At 41.6% G+C, this 25654-nt stretch overlaps 3 protein-coding genes across 5 annotated transcripts in view; 1 reads left to right on the forward strand and 2 right to left on the reverse strand.

Moving 5' to 3' along the window:
- The first annotated feature begins 1048 nt into the window (after positions 1-1048).
- LOC119044353 (cell cycle checkpoint protein RAD17-like) overlaps positions 1049-25654 on the forward strand; it is a 54171-nt gene continuing 29565 nt past the window's right edge. Inside the window, 1 exon segment of the mRNA XM_053657238.1 lies at positions 1049-1207. Within this exon segment, the coding sequence (XP_053513213.1) occupies positions 1087-1207 (121 nt within the window). The 5' untranslated portion in view covers positions 1049-1086.
- LOC119047537 (adenylate kinase isoenzyme 6-like) lies at positions 4920-24924 on the reverse strand. 3 transcript variants are annotated; one of them, XM_053657251.1, is made up of 5 exons: positions 24607-24785; positions 23251-23343; positions 7989-8047; positions 7736-7881; positions 4920-5356 (listed from the first exon to the last, which is right to left on the reverse strand). In XM_053657251.1, the coding sequence occupies exons 1-5, from the start codon at positions 24782-24784 to the stop codon at positions 5164-5166; spliced, it is 669 nt and encodes a 222-aa protein (XP_053513226.1). In that variant the 5' UTR covers position 24785; the 3' UTR covers positions 4920-5163. The 3 variants fall into 3 exon arrangements, with proteins under 3 accessions (XP_053513226.1, XP_053513225.1, XP_053513227.1); XM_053657250.1 differs by having other exon boundaries at positions 24604-24785; XM_053657252.1 differs by lacking the exon at positions 24607-24785 and adding an exon at positions 24836-24924 and having other exon boundaries at positions 4983-5356.
- LOC119042676 (transcription initiation factor TFIID subunit 9) lies at positions 21270-23340 on the reverse strand. Its single transcript, XM_053657248.1, has 2 exons — positions 23251-23340; positions 21270-22215 (listed from the first exon to the last, which is right to left on the reverse strand). Exon 2 carries the CDS (start codon positions 22196-22198, stop codon positions 21401-21403), a length of 798 nt encoding a protein of 265 aa, XP_053513223.1. The 5' UTR covers positions 22199-22215; positions 23251-23340; the 3' UTR covers positions 21270-21400.

Below are 25654 nucleotides of genomic sequence, written 5' to 3' on the forward strand. Positions count from 1 at the left end.
CTCCCTGCAGTAGCCTTCCAGACTACCTTGGGCCAAATGTGATTTCTTCTACCTCTGAGCTATCCTGGGTCTGAATTGTCACTTTCAGTAGTGCTTCTTACCTAATGATTTTACTGTATACACTCCTAGTTCAGGGAGTGTACGTGTCTCATTTGCTTGTGCATAACAGGTGTTCCAAAGGTGTTTAATGCTGATGGACAGAATTAAAAGAGAAAATAGATTCCTTCCTGGGAAACACAGACCAGAAGCATCCACACCCAGTGACCTACCAACTCTTGCCTTAGCAAACAAGTTGGTCAAACAATGCCTGTCAGGTCTGTAAAAGAGGAATGAACTGAACCCTGGCCTGGTCAATACTGGCTAGGTGCACAGCGCCATAGAATTTTGTTTTGTAACTCTTCCTGTTAAAACAATTTTAGATTTACAGTTAATTGCAAAGATGATGCAGAGAACTCCTTTATATTCTTTACCTAGATCCCTCTTATGTTACTATTAGAGTGCCTGTATCGAAATGTTAAGAAGTTAACATTAGCTAAACCACAGACTTTATTATAATTTCCCCAGTTTTTCTCCTGATATTCTTTTGCTGGTCCAGCAGCCAGTTCAGTATACTATATTGCATTTAATACGCTTTCATTGTTAAGCGTACTATTTCATGTAGTACGCTTTCAAGTCAAGAGAAGAGGAAAAAAGGCAGAAGCAATCTCGCAAACCCATTCCTTATACTTTCAATGTCCGACGAGGCCACTAAACTGGCTTCAGCAGGATAGGATCCAGTTTGCCAGTTCGTGCACAAACTGCGGAGTTCCCCGATCTGCGCTGCCTCGAACATCCCCTCCCCACCCCCAACTCGCGGTTCCACCTGCGGGCTCTGCCCACCCCCACCCCCCCAGCCCTTTCGGGAGCAAGGGTCAGGGAATCACGATTCCCGTGGGACGACCGCGACCCCGCTGCCCTCACGCCCCCGTTGACGCGCTCACCCGGCGCCTGTGCGTCAGGTCGCCAGCGCCACGGCTGCGTCATCCAGGCGCTACGGCGCAGCGCAGTCCAGAGCCGGAAGGAGCCGCCTGTTTGGACCCCGTGAGTATGAGCTGTGCTCTTCGGAGAGTGCCACAGGCGGTGAGCTCTGTCCAGCTCCAAAGCCCCGCGCATTCCCCGCTGAGGGCACCGGAATGCACAGAACAGGACCGTGTGTGCATCAGTAAAGGTAGCATTAGACTGTTCAAAACGTTGTTTCTACAAGTCGCATAAGGGAAAAAGGGTGGAGGCAGACCTTGAAATGCAGGCTCAGCCCTAGGGTGCGGCGAGAGCATTGCAGCCCTGGGGCCAAAGCCTGGCACTGGGAAGGAACAGAGCGGGTGGCGGGCCTGGAGTGCCTAGCAAGTGCTTCTCTGAGCCATCTTTTCCTGTGGGTTTCTTGAAATGGACCCTGCCTTCTCAAACCTCATCAAAACTCCTTAGGCCATCAGATTTATTACCTTGGTGAAATGATTTTGGTATTTCCGAATACCCAATGGCGATGTAAAAAATGTCCAAACCTATTCAGAATTTTTATGAGTTTGAGGCAAACTGATTACAATTGTCCAGAAGCAAAATCTCAAGGGACTGAGAAAATTCTCCAGGGAATGGCAGATTTTGCAGCTTAGTTTATACATTAGAATTAAAGGAGGAGAGTAAGGAGGGTTACATGAAGTCCATTGGTGGTAGAGTAAGGGGGTAGGAGAAAGAAAATCTGGGAAATTTCTGGGCTTGGATAGAAAAACAAAATAGAAGAATACATGATTCTTTTACATAGGTGGGTATGAAACTGGAAAAGCCGGCATTGGTGCTGTCTGTCACCTACCAGACCCGATAAGCAGAGACAGGGATTGAATCTTTACAGGAGCTTTATTTGTGATCTGAGAAGACAGTGGGTTTGTACCCTAACAGACCACTTTACATTCCATTTTCAACCAACCCTTTTGAGAAGGAAGAAGAGTGTGGGTAAGGGGTTTGGAATTCAGGGGAAAAGTTAATTAGATAAAAAGGTGCAGCATTCTTTAATCTGTACCCTGGGCAGTGGTCTTTTTCTGTATTCGGGGGTGTCTCACCCTGGAATGGAGGACAGTGGCTCAGATGCCATCTTGATTGCCCACAGTCCTCCTGTGGCAGGCACAAAGGTGGAGCTGCTTATGGTCTCCTGGAATTAAGGTGGGTCAAACCTTCAGTTGCTGGAACAATAGCTTTTTACATATGGATTAGCAAGCTTACTAGCTGTTACCTGAAACTAAATATTTTCAACATTCGAGTCCCCATTAGGTACAGGATACTTAATAATTAACATTTACACCCCAGAATGGTATTTGGGGAACAAGATAACAGTGAGGGGTTCTGAGGTCTCTGCTCTGGTGCAGCTGTTGTGCCCTGAGGGGTCTGGGACAGGAGATTACTCTGACATTCCAAAAATGTTATGTTAGAAGAAAAAGACAATAGACAGCCTCACTTAAGATTGACATTTGCCAAGGAAGCTACAGACCTAGGACCTGACTACCCATCATGACTTGCCTTTAGTTATGAATTTTTATGTTCAGACCATCCTATGTGGTTACTTTGTCTCTGAGTTTGTAAGGCCCACAGCTCGGTCTCCCCTGAGCTTGTCAGGTTTAGTATGTAACCTCTGTTTTGTGCACACCAACATCTATGAAATAACTGAAGGGATTTTGTAGTGATCAAAAAACTTGGCTATGGAAATCTCTAAGCCCAGCACAAACAGCAGCCATCTCAGATTGCTTTATGGCTTGGGCAGGGTGCCCCAGGCAAAACACAGGTGGGGGCTGACCTTGGCCTGCACCACCTGGGAAACCCCAGGGCCAGGTGCACCCAGTGAACAACTACAGACCATGGTGAAGGACCACTGCCCTACCCCCTGCACAGCTAACCCTCCATGGAGGGCTGAGGTTGGTGGTCAGTGGTCACAGCCAGTGCCTGCAGCTCACTGGCCTGGGAAAATCCTTCCCATGGATCTGCCAACAAAACGAAAGGCTCAAGTACAAGAGGAGGGTATACTCAGCCCACATGAAGGGCACACCTGGAGTACCAAGCGTGGGTGGTAGGGAAGGCTGTGCCACTGGGCCCTACAGGACACCTACTACGTTAGGCCACACTACCAAGACATGGAGTCAAAGCAGCTCTACCTAATTCACAGTAACAAACACAGGGAGGTGGCCAAGATGAGGAGACAGAGAAACATGGCTCAAATGAAAGAACAGATCAAAACTTTTAGAAAAACAGCTAAATGAAATGGAGGTAAGTAATCTATCAGATACAGAGTTCAAAACACTGGTTATAAGGATGCTCGAGGAACTTAGGGAGGACCTCAGCATATCTAAGACCCAGTCAGAAATGAAGGATACACTAATTGAAGTAAAGAACAATTTACAGGAAAACAACAGTACAGTGGATGAAGCTGAGAATCAATTCAATGATCTGGAATATAAGGAAGCAAAAAACAACCACACAGAACAAGAAGAAAAACAGAATCCAGAAAAATGAGGAATACTAGTATAAAGTCTGTGGAAGAACTTCAGGAATTCGAACATTCACTTCACAGGGGTGCCAGAGAAGAGAAAGTGCAAGAAATTGAAATCTATCTTTAAAAAATAGTGAGAAACATTCCCTAATTTGGTGAGGAAAATAGACATACAAGTCCAGGAAGCAATAAAGTCCCCAAGTATGATGGATGTAAAGAGGCCCACTACAAGGCACATCATAATTAACAGGCCAAAAGTTAAAGAGAGATTCTTAAAGTACCAAGAAAAAAGAAGTTGGTTACCAGATGGTTGCCAAATGGGAAGGAGGAGGGGGAGAATGGGTAAAGAGGAGAGGGGATTAAGAAGTACAAATAGGTAGTTACTCAATAGCCATGGGGATGTGAAAGACAGTATAGGAAATGGAGTAGCCAAAGAACTTCCACACATGACCCATAAAGAGGAAAAATGGTGAAGGTCTCACCTGAGGGAGTAGGGGCACTGGGTGGAGGGCGACAAATGGGGGGAAAAACCAGGACAGCTAATAGCATAATCAATAAAAAATATATAATTAACAAAACTTGGTTGGATTCAGATTACTCTGGATTGGAAATAAATAAATAAACCCTTTCCTGTCAGTAGCCAGTTTCTTTCAGTCTTCATCTTCTCCAGATCCAACCCACATTTCTCTTAATCAGCTGCTTTTCAAAAGCAAACATACCTAGACATGTGGAAAACTAGATAGAACCAAGGCTCTAAAATTTCTCCTAATAGAATAAGATCAATGCTATGTGCTTATTAGATGCTTAGGGATTGAAAGCTATCAAAGAAGATTAATATATTTATAACTGTAAAGCCAGGCGTGTATTATCTCATTTAGTATGAGAAACATTCAATAGCTTTACAAGTCAAAAATAATTTTGAATATAACATCATTTTGAATATGATAAAAACCAATGGGCTGTCCACATTAAAATGGTCAGTGTTATGTGAACTATGTCTTAATTTTTTTAAAGAGACAGGGAGGTGTATAGATTCTAAGATGGTAAAATCTCCAAATATGTTAAGTGAAAAGATACAGAATAGTATACATGGTATGCTAGCTAGGCTTAAGAAAATATGTAACACACACACACTATAAAATACCTGAAAAGAAATATAGGAAACAGTATTTCCTAAAGGGAGGGAATTGCAGTAGCTGAAGAACAGGGGTGGCCTAGAAGGGATACTTACCTTTCCAGTATAACCTTTTGTACATTTTGAATTTTATACAGAGTGTATTACCATGCTCAGCACCCTTTTTTAGAGAAAATGGAAACTCTGATGTTATTTCTTGAGGTTTCAGTTCTAAGAGATCATGTTCATTTTCTTCAGTAACAAACTTAAAAGATATCCATACACAGATTTGTTCAGATTTATTTATTCTTTAGCAACTGAGGCATTAAATGATGACAGTTTTTATTGTCTTTATCATCATATTCATTATACTTGAGATTGTTTAGCTTTCTCATAGAAAAAAGAAACCCAAACATAAAGCTTTATACTACTCTGCTAGTTCTGCAGCACAATTTTAATAAGTTTTACTGATGACTGGACAATTTATATGATGTGGGCAGAGAAATATTATGAGTGATTCTAAAGTGGCCAGACTTGCATGTCAAGAGCTCTGATCTTTGATCCATTGCTCAACCCACTTCAATATCTCATTGATATTATGCTCTAGATCTTCTGGCTCATCGTTGCGCAGCTGGTGCACTATTTCCACCTTGTAGGATGCTAATGCTTGTTCATAAGGAATCTGAAATATTTCACAGTGAGTATTATTTGTCAGTTTCTTCTCATCGTAACCCCTAGAAGGCAGAGAGAAGATAAGCAAACAAATTGGAGTTTTAGGGAACATGGCAGAAACTGGAGACTGTGGAATACACAAAAAATCAGGCAAAAATACTTCTTGTGTTCTCTTTACCTGTAGAAATAGACTAGCACCTATGAATGAGGGCTTGACAAGAGGATTAAACCAAAGATCAATGTTTAGGTTTGTCTGAAATTTTTCCTCCTGACATTTTGTCAGGCACTCAGTTAGTAAACATATCTACCTATCTCAAGCCAGATTCTGAGCTATGAGATAAAATAAGAAGTCTATAGTTATGGTCCTAGATTTTAAAAAGAATTAGAGCAGTTATGATATAAACAGATAAAACATGTAGACGGCATATGATAAAATGAAATGCATATGATTGAAATAATATACACTAACTGGGTATTGATCACTCATGTATACATGTATCTCTACCAATTCCAAAGACACTGAAAAAAAGAAACTTAAGTAATCATTAGGCAGATATGTAAATTAGCCAACCAATTAGCTAGTGAAAAATATTTAAAAATTCTGCCCTGGTTGGATAGCTCAGTTGACTTACAGTGTTGTCCCAATATACCAAGATTACAGGTTCAATCTTGAGTCAGGGCACAGAGAAGAAGCAATCAGTGAATGCATAAAGAAATGGAACAACAAATTGATTTGTCAAATCAATAAACATATCCTCGGGTGAGGATAAAAAAATCAAAATTGAATGAAACTACTTAAAAGGTGATTGATTAATTTTATGAAAAGACAACCTACAGAATGGGAGAAAATATCTGCAAATCACATATAAATAACATACAGTCTATGCAATGAAATTTTATTGGCAATAAAAAACGAATGAAGTGACGTACTGGTGCATGCTGAGAACCCGTATTAACTTTGAAAACATCACACCAAGTCAAAAAAGTCAGATACAAAAGGCTACATATAGTATGATTTAATTTATAAGAAATGTCCAGAATAGGCAAATTTATAGAGATAGAAAGTAAAGTAAATTACTGGTTGCCTAGGGCTGGGAGAGTGACAGAAAATGGAGAGTGACTGCTAATGGGTATGGATTTTCTTTGTGGGGGTGAGGGAGTGATGAACATTTTCGACAACTAGCAGTAGTGATGGATGCACAGCTCTGAAAATCACTGAATTATAAACTTCAGATAAGTGAGTTGTATGGTATGTGAATTTATCATAACAGAGCTGTTTTTTTTTAAAGTACTTTATTATAACCTTTTCAACGGCTTCAGATAAAAAAGTCTACCTCTCATTTTTTCAAACCTTAAGTCTTTGGCTGTTTACAAGAAACAGTCATTTTTCTTTCTCCTGGCCGGTGTCACTCAGTAGATTGAGCACTGATGGGCCTGTGAACCAAAGGGTCACCGGTTCGATGCCCAGTCTAGGGCACATGCCTTGGTGGCAGGCCAGGTCCCCATTAAGGGCACGTGTGAGAGGCAACCACACATTGATGTTTCTCTCCTTTCCCCTCTGTCTAAAAGTAAAATAAATAAAATCTTTAAAAAACAAAAAAAAATTTTTTTAATAGAATTTTAAAAAATTGTCTTGTTTGGGGAGAAAAGCCTATGAGTTATATGGTTCTTTATTACTTCTCTGCTCAAATACACTTAATGGCTTTTCACTGCCTAGAGAAAAATGATGAAAGTTTCAGGTCTTGTTCCAACCTAGCTTTCCCTATATGTCTGTCACTGTAGTCCTCTGTGCAAGTGTCCCATGCAGTGATAGTTATTCAGAGCTGCTTTGGTGAGAACCACAAATTCTGAATCTGACCTTAGGCAAATTTCTGGAGTTTTCTTTCCTGAGACTGCCCTCTAAATTCCTCTTAGCACTCCCATCTTCCCACAGCTTGAATTAAAAGGCAATGGGAAAATGTTTCCTCAAAAATGTATCTTTTTTTGTTATTCTGGAGTGGCACACTCTCTTAGAGGCACTAACTGAAGTATATTTCAAAGAGTGTGAAATGTCGATTTATCTTGTTAGTTTTTCATAAGCTCTCCCATTCCTCTTATAAGCATAATTTGGGTAATGTTCACTCAATAGCAAAACCTAATAGCCAAAGACTATTATTGGTTTGGCTGTTTTCCTAGTAAGGTTTTACTTTAAGGAAAAAGCATATTAAATAGGGTTGCTCTACAGTATATTTTACTTAAACTCTCAGTTGAGATATTTATTTACACCATTACACAAATGCCTGTGTTATAAAAAATGCATCTTCTTTTAGATTCAGGATGTCAGTACCATGCAAATTTGGTTCTTAAGTAGAGGCCAAATAAAGTAGTCACAATGGTCAATTTCTGAATCTGAAAACAAGTTCATATGATACTTTAAGAATTCAATGTATTTCCTTTCTTACCTTGCTTCAAGTCTTTTGTACAATATACTGTTATGTGTTTGCAGCACAAAAACTCTATGAAACCAGTGTTCAGGGAAGAAGGTACAACCATGGTAATCAACAATAATTCCACCTTCACTCACTTGGTTTTCTAACTCACCCACTACCTATAAGAAAGGTGGAGGGAAGAAAAAGATGAACGATTGTTTTAAAAGTGTCAACTTCCCTATTGAATTTTAAAATTTTTATACTTTATTTAAAAAGTTGAACTTACTCTATCTTCATCTACAAGGGGACAATCATACTCTTCATCATAGCCATCATATAACTGCCCTGAAAAAGATACACACTGGTGTGTTAAAGTAGTACTTTCAAAGTAACTTTCAGTAATAGTCAATTAATTCTAGGCTTTAGGAATGGAAATAAATCAATGACTCTTTTAGAGGCAAGGGAGGGCACTAACACAATAGATGTCACATGGATACAGTGAATACTAATAAATTAGAATTTTGTCTAGAGGGAAGCTTGGCCACATACCTGAAACTGTTTTAGCTATCAAACTGGAAACCAACTGAAGAATTAATAATAGCTAATTTCTGAATTTGTGGGTGACTAGAAGAGAACAGTATTAATGTTGGTGACCTACAGATTTCTGGGAAGGTGACACATGGATAGAAACACTCTCACATTAACAGAAGGTTGTTTCAAACTTACTAGGCAAAGGATATGAAACTTATTAAAAATAACATGTTCTCGGAGACTTCCGCCAAGATGGAGGCATAGGTGGATATCCGTGCCTTCTCACACAACCAAGTTTAGAGACAACTAAATATTAGCAACAGAAAACACAGCCAGAACACAGAAAATTGAACTTTTCGGAAGTCTGTTAACTACAAATTCTTCAGTCTGACCGGTAAGGGGTGAAACCAGCAGCTGGTGAAGCGGGGTTGCACAGGAAAAGTCGGTCAGACGGACTCAGGCGCGCAGAACCCAGGCTCGCAGAACCCAGGCGCAGGGTTGGACCTAGTGAGCAACCGAGGGAGCGACCTCAGGGGAAACAGCGGGGGAGCAGGGCTGTGGGTTGACTGTGGTCGCGCTTTCATGCGCGGATAGACAAGCGAGGGAGTAGGCGATTGGACCTGGACCCAGCGGGTCCCCAGCGGCAAGCGGCAGCGGAGGGGGCTGCCATTTCCCTGCTCTGACCCCACCTCCACATACAGCATCATAACCCAGCGACTCTGAGTGGCCCGGCCCTGGTGAACCGCCCAAGGCTCTGCTCCTACCCAGCGGTGCAAAACAGCAGAGGGTGCTGCCATTTTCCTGCTCTGACCACGCCCCCACATACAGAGTCACTACCCAGCGACCTGGGAGTCCAAGGCTCCATTCCTCATACTTAAAGGGCACAAACAGACCAAAAATGGCTCAAGAAGAGCTCAAAGCCCCAGAGCCTATAAATCTAAGCGATGAAGAAATAGCAAAACTCTCAGACGCACAGTTTGAAACACTGGTCATCAGGATCCTCACAGAACTGGTTGATTATAGCCACAAATTAGACAAATATATGAAGGCGAAACTAATTGAAATGAATGGAATTTCACAGGACACCAATAGCAATGAAAAGGAAACTGGGACTCAAATCAATGGAGTGGACCAGAAGAAAGCAAATAATGGCCAAACAGAAAAGAGTCAAGAAGCAAGAATTCAAAGAAATGAGGAGAGTCTTAGGAACCTCCAGGACATCTTTAAACGCTCCAACATCCGAATTATAGGGGTACCAGAAGGGGGAAAGGCACAGCCACCAGTGGAAAACTTATTTGAACAAATAATAAAGGAGAATTTCCCCAATCTGGCAAAGGAAATAGACTTCCAGGAAATCCAGGAAGCTCAGAGAGTCCCAAAGAAGTTGGACCCAAGAAGGAACACACCAAGGCACATCGTAATTACATTAGCCAAGATTAAAATGAAGGAGAGAATCCTAGAAGCAGCAAGAGCTAAGGGGACAATCACCTACAAAGGAGTTCCCATCAGACTGTCAGCTGATTTCTCAAAAGAGACCTTACAGGCAAGAAGGGGCTGTAAAGAGGTATTCCAAGTCATGAAATCTAAAGAACTACAACCAAGATTGCTCTATCCAACAAAACTTTCATTTAAAATGGAAGGGCAGATAAAGTGCTTCTCAGATAAGATCAAATTCAAGGAGTTCATCATCACCAAGCCCTTATTATATGAAATGTTAAAGGGACTTATCTAAGAAAAAGAAGTTAAAGAAACATGAACAGTGAAAGGACAACAAACTCACAGTTATTAAGAACCATACCTAAAACGAAAGCAAACTAAAAGGACAGCTAGATCAGGAGTGGAAACATAGAAATGAAGATCTCAAGGAGGGTTAGCAATGGGGGAGTGGGAGGAGGAGAAGGGGGGAGAAGGTACAGAAAATAAGTAGCATAGACAGTAGATAGAAAATAGATGGGGGGCAAGAATAGCATGGGGAATATAGAATCTAAAGACCTTGAGACATATGGTCATAAACTAAAGGGGGGGTAATGGTGGGGATGGGGGGGTAGGGTGGAAGGGAATGAAGGGGGGAATAGAACAACTGTAACAGCATAATCAATAAAAAATTTAAAAAACAAAAACAAACAAACAAACAAACAAAAAAAAACATGTTCTCAGTTCCAGCAGTGAACCCTCTTGTCACTGAGGTCACATCTTCACGGGGTGTGGGGAAGAAGAGTCAGTATCAAGATGCTCCCAAACAGCATCTTTATTTCTAGATTACCAATATCTCCATAATCAAGGGTTAATTGTCCTATTTTATAAGGCAAAACAAGAATGATGGGCAGTTCTCCTGGCTGGTGTGGCTCACTGGATTGAGTGCAGGCCTGTGAACCAAAATGTTGCTGGTTCGATTCCCAGTCAGGGTACATGCCTGGGTTGTGGGCCAGATCCCCAGTAGGGGGAATGTGAGAGGCAACCACACATTGATGTTTCTCTCCCTCTCTTTCTCCCTCCCTTCCCCTCTGTCTGAAATAAGTAAATAAAACCCTAAAAAGAAAAAAGAATGATGGACAGTTCTAAACAAGGCAGATTTAAATCTAACATAAGCCCTGGCTGGGTAGCTCAGTTGGTTAGAGCTGACTCCATACAACAAGACTGAGGGTTCGCCTCCAGTCAGGGCACATACAAGCATCAGCCAATGAATGCATCAATAAATGGAACAACAAATTGATGTTTCTTTCTCTATGAAATCACTAAATAAAAACTAAAAGAAAAAGAAATAAGCCCTAGCTGGTGTGTCCCGGTTGCACATTGTCCCACAAACAAAAGGTTGCAGTTTTGATTCCCAGCCAGGGCCCATGTCAGTGAGATGCTTAAAAGAAGCAACTGACATTTGATCCTGGGTTTTGGCACCAAAAAAAAAAAAAAAAAAGCAACCTACTGATCTATGATTCTCTCTCTGTCTCTTTCTCCCTCTCTTCCCCTTTCTCTACAAAGAAATAAATAAAATCTTTAAAAAATAAAATAAATAAAATGTTAAACCTGTGTTCAGTGAAAAATAACATAAAGCAAAATAAGACTGGGAGAAATATTTTGTAGTAGGACAAAGGACTGAAATGGAGATTCTAAAAAGAGCATAAAAATAACGATAAAAATAAGTAGTTTAAGAAAGAGTAAGGACTTCCGGGCCAAGATGGAGGCGTAGGTGGAAACACTGCCTCCTCACCCAACCAAGTTTAAAGATAACAAAGTTTTAGTAACAAAAACGCATCCAAAACACAGAAAATTTAACTGTACGGAAGCCCAACAATGAATCATTCATCAAGACTGGTAAGAGGGGCGGAATCGGCAGTGGAGCAGGGTTGGTCAGGAAAAATCAGCCTGACTGACCCAGGAGCACAGAAACGCAGGCGGTTGGTGGATCCCAGGTGTGGGGTGGCAACAGGCAGACCCAGTGAGGGCGCAAGGCAGCGGGCTGATCACAGTCGCACATTTGTGCGCAGATAAACCAAGTGAAGGAGCGAGCAGTCAGACCACTCAGGCCAGGGCCTCAGTGATGAGAATAAGAGCCTAAAAGCACCAATTGGAAACACTTCTGGGGTCAAGGTGCTGGGAGAAGCTCTCAAGCTCTCAGAGAGTTTGCTGGAGAGACCTACAAGTTCCTGGAGGGTGCACAAACCCACATGCCTAGGAACCAGCACCAGAAGGGCCAAATTTACTTTCAGGAGGCAGCAGAGGGGACCTAGGTCCGAGAGAGCAGAGCAAACACCATTGCCACCTCTCTGATCCCGCCCCCACGTACACTGTCACAACCCAGCAACTGGGTAACCCCACCCTGGTGAACACCTAAGTCTCCACCCCTCATACCTAACAGACGTGAACAGATCAAAACATTATGGCTCAAGAACAGCTCAAAGCCCCACAGCCAATATTTCTGAGTGACCGAGAGATAGCTAACCTTTCAGATGCACAGTTCAAAACCCTGGTGATAAGGATGCTCACAGAATTGGTTCATTTTAGTCACAAATTAGAGGAACAAATTAAGGCTAAACTAATTGAAAATAAAGGGAAATGCATAGGAAACCAACAGTGATGGGAAGGAAACTGGGACTCAGATTGAGGGAGTGGACGAGAAGGAAGAAAAAAATGACCAATAGAAAAGAATGAAAAAACAATAATTCAAAAAAATGAGAAGAGGCTTAGGAACCTCCAGGACATCTTTAAACATTACAACATTCGAATTATAGGGGTACCAGAAGGGGAAGAGGAACAGCAACAAGTGGAAAATTTACCTGAACAAATAATAAAGGAGAACTTCCCCAGTCTGGAAAAGGAAATAGACTTCCAGGAAGTCCAGGAAGCTCAGAGAATCCCAAAGAAGTTGTACCCAAGAAGAAAGATACGAACGCACATCATTATTACATTAGCCAAGATGAAAATGAAGGAGAGAATCCTAGAAGCAGCAAGAGATAAGGGGACAGTCACCTAACAAAGGAGTTCCCATCAGACTGTCAGCAGATTTCTCAAAAGAGACCTTACAGGCAAGAAGGGGCTGAAAAGAAGCATTCCAAGTCATGAAATCCAAAGACCTACACCCAAGATTGCTGTATCCAGCTAAGCTTCCATTTAGAATGGAAGGGCAGATAAAGTGCTTCTCAGATAAGGTCAAGTTCAAGGAGTTCATCACCAAGCCCTTATTATATGAAATGTTAAGGGGACTTATCTAAGAAATAGAAGATAAAAAATATGAACAGTGAAAGGACAGCAAACTCATTAACAACCACACCTAAAACAAAAGCAAACTAAGAGGACAGGTATATCAGGAGGGGAACCATAGAAATGAAGATCACCTGGAGGGTTAGCAACAGGGGAGTGAGAGGAGGAGAAGCAGGGAGAAGGTACACAGAATAAGTAGCATAGACAGTGGGGAGAAAATAGGGGGAGGGCAAGAGTAATGTGAGAAATGTAGAATCTAAAGAACTTGTGACACATGGACATAAACTAAAGGGGGGAATGGTGGGGGAAGGGTGTTTAGGGTGGACGGGGCTGAAGGGGGGGATTGGACAACTGTAATGGCATAATCAATAAAATATATTTAAAAAACCACAAAGAGTAAGAACTCATACAGGATAGAAAAGAGTAAACATACATAAAAAAAAGTACTTTCCCAGCTGTTAAAGGGGTGCAAAGTGAGCCTTTATATGTCTGTTATGGTAATTATATATGCACACAGATAGTAAATACACTCTGGACATATATTTAAGGAGTAATTTTTTTTTAATTTTTAACAAAAATATACCCATTCAGATTTCCTCTGTCATTTATTTTTTTAAATATATTTTATTGATTATGCCATTAAAGTTGTTCTATTTCCCCCCTTCATCCTCGTCCAACCTGCACACCCCCTCCCCCCTATTCCCTTCCTTTAGTTTATGACCACATGTCTCAAGTTCTTTAGATTCTATATTTCCCATACTATTGTTGCCCTCCCCCCTGTCTATTTTCTACCTACCATCTATGCTACTTATTTTCTGTACCTTCCCCCTCTTCTCCTTCTCCCACTCCCCTGTTGCTAACCCTCCAGGTGATCTTCATTTCTATGGTTCTGCTCCTGATCTAGCTGTCCTCTCAGTTTGCTTTTGTTTTAGGCATGGTTGTTAATAACTGTGAGTTTGCTGTCCTTTCACTGTTCATCTTTTTTATCTTCTTTTTCTTAGGTAAGTCCCTTTAACATTTCATATAATAAGGGCTTGGTAATGATGGACTCCTTGAACTTGACCTTATCTGAGAAGCACTTTATCTGCCTTTCCATTCTAAATGGAAGCTTAGGTGGATACAGCAATCTTGGATGTAGGTCTTTGGATTTCATGACTTGGAATACTTCTTATCAGCCCCTTCTTGCCTGTAAGGTCTATTTTGAGGAATCAGCTGACAGTCTGATGGGAACTCCTTTGTTAGGTGACTGTCCCCTTATCTCTTGCTGCTTCTAGGATTCTCTCCTACTTTTTAATCTTGACTAATATAATAATGATGTTCCTTGGTGTCTTCCTTCTTAGGTTCAACTTCTTTGGGACTCTTTGAGCTTCCTGGATTTCCTAGAAGTCTATTTCCTTTACCAGATTGGGGAAGTTCTCCTTTAGTATTTATTCAAATAAGTTTTCCACTTGTGGCTGTTCCTCTTCCCCTTCTGGTACCCCTATAATTCAAATGTTGGAACGTTTCAAGATGTTCTGGAGGTTCCTAAGCCTCTTCTCATTTTTTTGAATTCTTTCTTCATTCTTTTCTGTTTGGTCATTTTTTTTTCATCCTTCTTCTCCACTCCATTGAGTCCCAGTTTCGTTTCCATCACTCTTGGTTTCCTGTGCAGTTCCCTTCATTTCAATTAGTTTAGCCTTCATTTAATCCTCTAATTTGTGACTAAAATCAATCAGTTCTGTGAGCATGCTGATCACCAGTTTTTTGAACTGTGCATTTGATATGGTGGCTATCTCCTGGTCCCTCAGAAATATTGGCTCTGGAGCTTTGAGCTGTTGGTCTTGAGCCATAATGTTTTGGTCAGGTTGTGCCTGTTACACAACCTGAGGGGCAGAGACTTCGATGTTCACCAGGGCAGGGTGACCGACCCAGTTGTTGGGTTGTGACACTGTATGTGGGGGTGGGGTCAGAGAGGGGCAATGGCACATGTTCCACGCTCTCTCTCAGATTTTGGTCCTCTCTGCTGCTTTCTGCAAGCAAATTGGGCCCTTCTGGTGCTAGTTCCAGGGTATGTGGGATTGTGTACCCTCCAGAACCCTGGGACTCTCCAATGAAGTCTCTGAAAGCCTGGGAGCCTCTCCCAGCATCTCGACCCCCAAAAGTTTTTCAACTGGTGATTTTAGGTTTTAATTTCTGGTGCTGGGACCCTGGGTTGCACAGTCTGTCTCACTGTTCATTACTTCGCCTGGTTTATCTGAGTGTGAGTTTGTGACCTCGGTCAGCTACTCACTGGGTCTGCCCGTTGCTACCCCACACCTGGGATCTGCCAACAACTGCCCGTGCACCTGGGTCACTCTGGCCACTTTTTCCTGCTGCGCTCTCCGTGGGACGCTGACTCTGCCCCGCTTACCAGTCTGGCTGAATGGTTCATTGCTGTCGGACTTCTGTACAGTTCAACGTTCTTGTGTTTTGGTTGCATTTTTGTTATTAAAACTTTGTTGTTTTTAAACTTGGTTGTGCGAGGTGGCACAGTGTCTCCATCTATGCCTCTATCTTGGCCAGAAGTCCCCTGTCATTTAATTTCTGATCAGAAGAAGATTGTGATGGTTAAAAATGTTCAACAAAAGGGAAAGTTAAATTTTGATATAACAACTTGATGAAATACTATATAATGAAATAAAGTTCTAGAAATAAATATTGAGTAGTCTGCTCCAGCTGGTATGGCTCAGTTGGTTGGAGCGTCATCCCATAACCAGAAGGCTGCAGGGTTGACATCCGGTCAGAGAACATACCTAGACTGTAGATTTGACTCCAGGTCTGGGTATGTGCAGGAGGCAACAAATTGATGCTTCTCTCTCGCACTGATATTTCTTTCTCACCCTCCCTCTAAAAGCAAGGGAAAAGCCCTGGCTAGTGTGGCTCAGTGGTTTAAGCACCAGCCTGCAAATCAAAGGGTTGCTGGCTCAATTCCCAGTTAGGGCACATGCCTGGGTTCTGGCATGTTTATTTTATTTTAAAAAATAAAATTAAATATTAGCAAGACAAAAAATGTCCTCAAGTGAGGATAGAAACAAAATTATTATTTTTTATATTTTGTTTACTTCTTTCTAGAGAGAGAGGAAGGGCGAAATGGAGAGAAACGTCAATGTGTGGCTGCCTCTAGTGCACCCCCTTCTGGGGACCTGGCCTGCACCCCAGGTATGTGCCCTGAGTGGGAATTGAATCAGCGACACTTTGGTTCACAGCCTGGTGCTGAAGCCACTGAGTCATACCAGTCAGAGCAAAAAAGTTAAAGAAAGAAACCTATATAATTTTATTAACCAATGTTACCTCAATAAATTCAATTAAAAATCATTTTGATTTGTAAAGAGTTGGAAGGAAGCAAATCTCCAGCAGCACAGATACCACATCAAAGCTACTGCAGAATTTTGGGTGAATGATGATTATAACATGTACCATGGGAAATGGAGAGACATGAATGGATTCTAAACTTTATTCTAAATTTCAAAAAACAGAAAAATTTATACTACTTCAGAAGGTTCAACCAGAGATCAAATTTATAGTCATCGATATGTACAATCTTCATCTAGCAAACATGAAAAGGCTTGCTTTAATTACCAAAGCTTAAAAAATTATTCAGTTTTCTAAACAAAGTTTTATAACCTACTTAAAGATGTATTACTTCCAGGAAAAAATACTCATTGTGGGTCTAGAGTTGAAAAGGCTAAGTTCTTACCTTAAAAGACCTTCCTAGCTGTCATTTGTCAAGCTGTAAAATCATGTTTACTTTAACTGCCATTCTAGAATGTATACAGTATGTGAAAGGTGTTTTTGGAAGATACTGGGATGCTAGTTATCTGTTTCGAGACTATTGCCAATATTTCAGACATCTCCAGATATCTTCCCTCTGAGAACATACTTACCTCAATCCAAGAAACTTACTAAGTACAAGATGTTAATTGGTTTAGAAGGATAGAGTGTTTTGATACTTGGCCTTTTATGTAGAGAAAAGAGTAGTAAATGCTGCTTAGAGAAGTTAACACCAAAAATGTGACATTTGAGTTGGGCTTTCTAGAGTTATTTGTAAGGTAGGTAACGCATCTACGTGTACGGAAATGACATGTATAAAGACATGGATGTGGAAATTTCCTAGCGTGATGAGAAACAGTAGTGCACTGTGGGCAGACTGAAGGGGACATACTGGACAGCGGCTGCAGGTAAGGCTGAGGGTAGACAGGCAAGTTCCTAATCTCCTATACTTTATTAAGGAGGATGTATGGCCTTTATCAGTAAAAAGCAGGTCATGTTATTCCCACTCCCCATTTTTAAAGAAATTTATTTATTAATGTGAAAGAGAAATATTGATTTATTGTTCCACTTATTTGTGCATTCATTGGTTGGTTCTTATATGTGCCCTGACTGACATCAAACCTGCAACCTGGGCACATTGGGATGATGCTCTGACCAACTGAGCTACTCAGCCAGGGTCCCATTCTCTGTTTTTTAAAGGACATGATGGGGTAGAGGAGAAAGGTAAGAGACACTGAAGGAGATTCAGCACAAATGGTCTTGAGAATGGATTACGGGTACCATAGGAACACACCAGTTGTTTTAGTCTATCAGGATTTTTCAAACTATCAAGATTTGAAGGCCAACTGATCCATACAGTGTGTCAGTGTGTTTGTATATGTGCGGGATAGGAATCAGGAAAGGGCAAGGAGAGTCAGGGATAACTTTGAAGCATGTGCTTTTAAACATGCTAATTTGGAAATGTCTGGGTACTATCGCTACCATTAGGTGTCTAGAAACTGGGCTGTTAGTTATAAACTTAGAGTCATCAGTGAAAGGGAGTGGCCAGTCCTGAGTGAGATTACTAGAGAGAGAATTACAAGATGTCTGCAGTGAAATCATGAGGGAAAGAGGTATATGGTGGGGGGAGAGGGTCAGATGCAAAGACTGGGAGAGAACAGTGTTGCAGAGCAAGTGGAGAGTCGTTTCACAGGGTTGCAGTGGAAGAAAAAGATGGGACACAAAAGAGACTAGAGCAAGAATGGCAAACTTGTGGACAGGGCAAGACAACAAATACTTCAGGCTTTGTACGTCAGTCTTCAGCTAGTGGATCCTGTAAAAACAGCAGCAGTTTGCCCACTGCTAGGTTAGAAACGGAGCAAGATTACAAGTGTTGAGGGTTCAGCTGTGCTTTACAACTTCTATTTGAGATGGATCCACTGTCAATATAATATTACTTTGTCTGGACCCACAGAGACTAGGAACCTTGAGGCTTCAGACGGAAAAAAATGGTGGCAGGAAAATTAAGGATGCTGGTAAATGTAATTTAATGATTGCATATTGGAAAGGATATCAAGTGAGGAGGAATCTGAGAGACTAGAAGAGGGATTGTTGGGAACCACCCTGCCTGGTTTCAGAAGCTGTAATCCCCTGTGGCTAAGGCTGAGTGAGAGACCTTGCAATCACAAGCCACTAAGGAGACAAAGCTTCTCTCTGGCAGGGCGCCACTGCTGCTGCCTTTATTTCACCCTGCTTGGCTTCCCTTGGATGACCTGTCAGCCAGCCAATGACATTCCTCAAGGGAGGGATGACCTAAGACAGGCATGGTCATGAAGGGGCCCTCAGGGAAGGACTTGGGGAGCCATAGAAAAAAGGGGTGATGGACCCTCACCCCTCAGTTCTGACCTAGCCCGAGTCTCATTCTGTCTTAGACAAGTCTCCTAATCTTGGCTGCCTTACTTCACCTGCCTGACATAAGCCTGAAACAATGTGGGAGAGTGGTGCAGCTCTGGGCAGGAACAGGAAGTCCCCTGGGGTGATCAGGCCTAAGAAAGAATGCATAAAATCTTGTGAAACCTGCTTTGCTAAGATTTTCCTCCGTTTTCTGATAAGGGTCAAAGGATGAAAAGAGTTTCTTCCCCAAAGTTTAAAGTCCTTTAGCTAATGACCCTGAGTCAGAATAAGCTCTCCTAGTTCTTTGTATGTTACCTATTGTTTGATCCTTACTGCCTGACAGTGATTGATGAGCTTTACCTGTATTCCTGTGCAAACTGAACCCAATAAAAACTCATGGAGGAAAAGGTTCCTGGCTCTTCTCCTTTGAGAGACTGGCCAAGCAGAGCATGTCTTGGTAGACTTATTCTCATCTGCAGCAGACAGAGGGCTCTGCAGACAAAGCTCCCCCACAAGGGATAATAAAAGCATTCTTAGTTACACAGTGTTTAGGACTCCTGATAGTTTTAACCTTAACTTCCCAACTAATTTCTCCTGCCTGGGTTCCAAATGACATAAGGATCTCTAGAAATACACTTGGTGCTTGAACAATGGAGGGATTAGGGGGACTAACCTCCCACAAACTCAAAAATCCATGTACAATTAGTCAGCCCTCCACATAAACAGATTCCCAACCATGGAGTTGAACTGCACATGTCAATCAAAAAATCCATGTATAGCGGGGACCCGTGCAATTGAAACCCGTTATTCAAGGGCCAACTGTAATACAGCAATTCGATATGATTATTAGGATGGCTACAGACACCCATTTAGACATTTATTTAAAGCCAGTTTTCTTTTCTTTAAAGTCTCATTTAAAGCAGAGCTTCTCAACCTCAACTACCACTAACACTTGGAGCTTGAGGATTCTGTTATGGGAGTGGAAGGTGTGAACTGTGGGATGTTCAGCAGAATCACTGCCCTGTGACATCAGATGTCACTAGCAATTCCCCCAAACCCCACTTGTGACTACCAAAAATGTCCCCTGAAGGGCATCATCACCCCGACCTGAGAACCACTACTTTATAGATGACTGCACGATTTCCTTACATCACCATTTGAAAAAAAAACCAAGCTGAATGCCTCAGAATATTGTCTAACGAGATTCTCAGATATAGTTAATTAGCATTAAGAAATATGGTACCTTATGAGAAATCTTACAAAGTACCTCAGCCAACACCATGTCAATTCAGACCAGACATCTTTCAAGTGACATTATATGAAGGAAGCGTACTTTTTCCTCTAAGGATTAAATTTCATGTCATCAATAAAATGGTTGAGATTACACACCATTAGGTGGACACACAAGTGGCTCAGATGGTGTGAACACAAATAGGAGAGGACCCAATGGTTCTAGCATTACTGTTCCTCGCAATGCTATTCATGTAGATTATATAGCAATTTCATTAAGTTTAGATGTTAACCTGAGTAGGTGAGATGAGAACTGGCAGACATGACTGAAAATGACTACTGTGACTCTGAAATCACTTGCCAGACACTGTAAAGTTCAACAGGCAAAGAAAGAAAACCAGATTTCACATAAGTATATAATGAAGACCTTCTAGCTATGTACAACAGCAAATAATGAACTGAGTTTCATTAACTAAAATTTAAATGCCAGACCTGGATTAAAAATAAAAGCATTGGAGTGACTTACATCAAGAATATGGCAAGCTGCCCTGGCTAGTATAGCTCAGTGGACTGAGTGTGGGCCTTGGAACCAAAGGGTCGCCAGTTCAATTCTCAGTCAGGGCCCATGCCTGGGTTGCAGGCCAGGTCCCCAGTGGGGGAGATACATGAGAGGCAAGTAGACAATGATGTTTCTCTCCCTGTTTCTCCCTCCCTTCCCTTCTCTCTTAATAATATGTGTGTGTGTGTGTGTGTGTGTGTGTGTGGCAAGCAAAAATGCAGAGAACTGGCCTGCAAAAGGGATACTGAAAAAATTTTTTTTAAATTTGAGACAAAGGGAGGGAGGGAGAAACATCAATTTGTTGTTCACTTTATTCATTCATTAGTTGATTCTTGTATGTTCCCTGACTGGGGATTGAACCCTCAACCTTCATGTATTGGGATGACACACTCACCAAGTTAGTTACCGGGCTAGAGCTAAAAAATTTTTAAAGTGGGGAGTTACTGGGAGACACATTAGGGTTCATAAATATAATCAAACAGATAGAGAAAGAGGACCTAGGAAGAACTTGGGCAGTTGAAGAAGATAAATCGAAACAGATGAGGATCCACTATTCTCTCCAAAAAGGAAACATGGTTATACATTAATAGTTTGATAGAATGGCCCCTAAAAATGACTTATACACCAGAGATCACACTGTGATTTAAACATCTGAAGACATTAGAGATGACACTCTAGTGGTAATGAGTAAAGACTGCAACAACTTAAGTTGTTACAACTATTATTTGTGTTGGTGATGGGGGTTAAAATAGCTTCTAAAATGTAATTGCCAAAGTAAGAACAATCAAATTGATGAACAGCAACTTTATTTCTTACACTTAAAGGCTGATGAAAAAGCATTAGGAATTATATTAAAGAAAATACAATATATCTCAATTAAAAACTATGGTAACTGTATTTACTCTTTAAATACTATTTAAGTTTTCTAAAACACAACTTGAAAACGCCCAGCATGCATGTTTAATCTTAGTACAGTGGATTCAAGACCAAGTATACATGTTACATGCATCAAAGCTCAATTACAAATTATCATAGTCGTCATCATCATCATCATCATCGTCATCATCATCACGTTTTCGTTTCAATGCATTTGATGATTCACTGGCAGTATTTTGTGATGACACCATATTGGTGGTAATAAGAATGTTTTTGGACCCAATTAATGATGGATTAATCAGAACATTCTGAACTGCTGATGTTGCAGGAATTGATGCTTTCACAGCAGCTGGGGACTGTGAAGCGGGCATCTGTACCGTAAACCTTTGCCCTGTGAGGGACATTGGAGTCCCTACTTTAGTTGAAACTGACATGGTTTGTGGGGTTGGTGTGCCAAGTGTGGGAGTACTTGGTCTGCTAGTAACTGAACCAACACTTAACCGTGGAACTGTTATTCTTCCTGCAGAAGTTGCTGCCTTTTTTTGTAAAGACTTAAGTCTATAGTTTGGAGCAGTCAAGCAGTATCTGTCAGGTGGCAATCTAGGGCCCGAATATGGTTTGATCAATGGCAAAGGGGTTTGATTTCTTTGCCTTGCAATATCTAATAAAAAATCTCTCGGGGGAGGAGAGGTGAAAGACTGGTCAGCACGGCACTGGATTGCCAATCGCACATCGTCTGCATCAACAGTGGCTTTTTTAGCATGGCTTGAATAAATTTTCGCATCATCTAGAATTGTGGTCACATAGCGGAAGGCAAACTCCAACATCTGATTTATAACTCTCGGTTCATATTCTGTAATCCCCATATCCTTCAGGATTTGTGCCATCATCTGTGCATCTTTCGGCATGCTCTTGGGGGAAGCCATCTTGCCAGACTCCATGATATCCGGTGATCAGACTTTAGATTATTTTTAAAAAACATGTACATTAGATCAAAGCTGAAATAGTTACTTTAGTAGCAACTGCTAGGAACTTAAAACAATGTTCTAAACGTCATATTTTTAAAAATATTCCAACTTTTAAAATGTTAAATGTTTTTAATTTTAATGAGGCATAGTTCAAGTTCCCTTTACTTAAATTTCCTGAGTTTCTACCCTGTACAAATCATTCATAATAGAATATAAAAAGGTGAAGACATATTAAGAGAATGATACAGACTGGGGGAAAACAGGGTAAAATAAGTAAAAACATGTATCATTGTAGAATATGTGCAATTTCACGCAGACATGCAACTATTAAGTTAATCTAAGAAACTATCATAAGATAATCATGTTGTACAACCTGAGTTCAGAATACTCTTTCTTTGCAGTGAGATCAATATAATCAGTTCCATAGACAGACTTGGCCTCACCTGAACCTTTACCTGTTCACCCATCTCAAAACATTCTCCCTCTTCCTTATATTCAAATTCTACCTCTCCTAAGTCCAATCAATCTCTTCATGAAAACCTTCCCAATTATTATTATCCACAAGAACTGCTAGCCAATCAGCGGGCAATGTAATTGTCAAAATAACTAGGACACAACTTTAGACATTTAATACAGTGGCACCTTGCTACTTATCATTACCGGTAATTTGTTCTGGAACTTGTGAAAAATGCCAAAAATGACGAGAGTACCAAACAAGAAAACATTTTCTCTTGCAGGTCAGGATCGTGACTCATACGAGTCCTAGCAAGTACAATGAGTCCAGAGCAGGCGCCGAGTAAGGAAACATTTTTTCTGATCAAAGTGCAATAAGTACAGGGTTTGATTACTTCTGAAGTTGACAAGTATTGAGGTATGACTATTTTCTATTATTATAGGTCCCCAATACAGCATAAATTCCTTAATGATAATCTTCCTCTGCTTGTTGTACCCTCTCACATAAGTACTAATACACCATTATCTATCTCTCTCTCTCTCTTTAAAAACAACACCAAAATGTCCCTTACCTTCTCGAGCTAAATCACCCACATTAACGTATTTCAATTCTGATCTTGCTGCAAGTTCTTTGCCTAGTGTTGTTTTTCCGACCCCTGGTGTACCTATAAGACAAGCAACAGAAATTATTGTTCATGAAATCATTATTAGAATTTGGCCACCTACCTGCCCTTCTTAATATTTCTGAACAACTGAAAAGTTTATGAAAAACAAATCTCATTTCCTCTAATGGTCCCTATAGTCTCCCTTATGAACAAGATTCTTGAAGTCCTATGCATGCATGTTTGTGCACATATGTACCTGCCACAGCATTCTGCGTATGTGTATGTACTAATATATAACATGCATATATACATATGTACACACACTAGACATTCATTCCCTTGTACATCCATGGCACACTGTTACCGAACAGTGGTACTACACAGTTCTTCATTTTCCCTTTTTAATATCTACTGGATTTCAAGATAATCAAATGCATAATTTTCAGCTGTTCAAATTTAATGCCACTGAATAAAATTCAATCATTACAACCCAAGATAACAAGAATAAATCAAATCTCTATATACAAGACAATAACGTCCACCTGAAGTTTCTGTATAATACACCAAGTTTTCAATACAACTGTTTTACAATACAATAGCGGCTCATGTTGCACCATACAAATCTTTGACACTATGCCTTCTATCGTACAATAAATGAAATTTAAAAAATAAAAAAACCCCAAGATACTGACTACCTCAATCAATTTGGATGTTGTACAATTTTCCCCTTAAGGCGTCTTAAAGGCTAAATACTAATCTGTTGAGATTAATTTGCAGCTCTCAGACACATAAAAATTGTGCGCGGCCAACAAGCTTATGTTTTTTTAAACAATAAAAACTATAGCTCCCTTCCCCCAATAAATATCATCTCCGTTATGTAGCATTTTAGTACTCCTCACATGTAACAGGCTCCTCCGAGTATGGATCCAAAGAACCGAAAGGGCCTTCGCGGGAACTTCACATGTCTGTACGAGAAACGACCAGGAGTACTCAGAAAATAGCCTTGTTTTCTTCTTGGAAGAAAAACAGTCTCTGATGCTAACTCAGCAAACAAACATAGCAAAGTAATCACCATACAACACAAACACCCGAACTCTTACCCAAAGCTGACTCTCAGATACAAAGGGAAAATGAAAGGCCGCCCACTAAGGCCTCAAAACTAAACATCCATCAGTCACAGACCTACTAATGTGACCTCTCTAAAACCCAAAGACAACCCAGCCAAACAAAATTAACAGTCAACATCCACCAAACAAAAACCGGGTTTAGAGAGATTAGTCAGCTTGCCAGAAAGGGGAGCTGGGCAGGTTTACCCCTCACCACCTCGTGAGCAATCTCCGGGATCCAGACAGACGCTCTGCAGCCCCGCCCCCCCCCCCCCTTCCTGGATCACGAGGGCAGGTCTGGGGACCTGACAATTGCTAGGCCACGCCCTCCACAAACTTGGAACTAAACTAAGGGCGTTCCCTGTTTGGACGCCGAGGCTCCAGAGAACTAGCATCTAGACCCGACCCACTGTCCATCCCCTCCGTGTCACGGCGCGCGCCCTAACCGGTGAGAAGAATGTTCGGAAGTAACATGGTCCTAACGGCGACGGCTCTGCAGAACTAGGTGTAAAGGCTCTTAAGACAACCGGAAAAGGCCGGAAGGGGCAGGTTGGGACAGGCCGCAAGCGCCTTTGGCCCCCGGGGCCCTGCGCGCTGCTCTCCACCCATATTCGCTTTCCGGCCACCAACCCTTTGTTACGGTTACAGGACCTACTCTGACTCACTTTCATTGCACAGTCGAGGCAGGGAAATGGAGTGGTAACCACATTCGAGTCAGGCAATGCGCTGGATGCCTAAGTCACCCTGCCTTTTGGCTGCCCCCGCCCTTCAGGCTGTGTCGCAGAAGCGCCCTAGAGCGTGGAAAGTCCCCGGTGGGTGGGACCTCGGCATAGCTCTGCTGTGAGTCCAGGTAGGGCCGGGTGGCTGCCCTTTCACCTGGAGCAGTGCCCGAGCTCCTCTGGTTTTCTCCGCCCACGAGGGCATGCAGCTCCCGACTAGTAAGGCCACCGCGGTTGCAGCTGTTGTGTGTAAATCTGTCCATGTGACGTGAGTTCCTTTCTGCGTGCAGGTCTTCCTGGAATCTCATTGCTCCTCCTCTCCACTTACCCCTGTCATTTGAAAATTAGAAGGGTGGGGGCGCCGACCACTACCCTGGAGCCGAGGCACGTGAGCCTATCTCGGCTGTCTGCTGATTAGCCGCCTCGCTTGCACCACTCTCTGAGCTTATTATATCCTGCGCAGTGTGTAGGGTAGTGCGGGTCTGCTAGAAATACTCTCGAAGTTCTTTTCTACCTGTGACGTCTCATTTCCGAACGTGGCATCAT

Source organism: Artibeus jamaicensis, unplaced genomic scaffold, assembly GCF_021234435.1.
Source record: "Artibeus jamaicensis isolate MK-2021 breed Jamaican fruit bat unplaced genomic scaffold, CSHL_Jam_final scaffold_369, whole genome shotgun sequence".
NCBI classification, from domain to species: domain Eukaryota; kingdom Metazoa; phylum Chordata; class Mammalia; order Chiroptera; family Phyllostomidae; genus Artibeus; species Artibeus jamaicensis.

Coding starts and splice junctions, on each gene's coding strand:
- LOC119042676 (XM_053657248.1), bottom strand. CDS start 22,198: ATGGAGTCTGGCAAGATGGCTTCCCCCAAGAGCATGCCGAAAGATGCA.
- LOC119047537 (XM_053657250.1), bottom strand. CDS start 24,784: ATGCTAGTTCTCTGGAGCCTCGGCGTCCAAACAGGGAACGCCCTTAGT. Junction 23,344..24,603: donor CGGAGATTGCTCACGAGGTG/GTGAGGGGTAAA, acceptor CTTGTCTTATAG/GTACACCAGGGGTCGGAAAA. Junction 8,048..23,250: donor GGGTGATTTAGCTCGAGAAG/GTAAGGGACATT, acceptor TATCTTTTTCAG/GGCAGTTATATGATGGCTAT.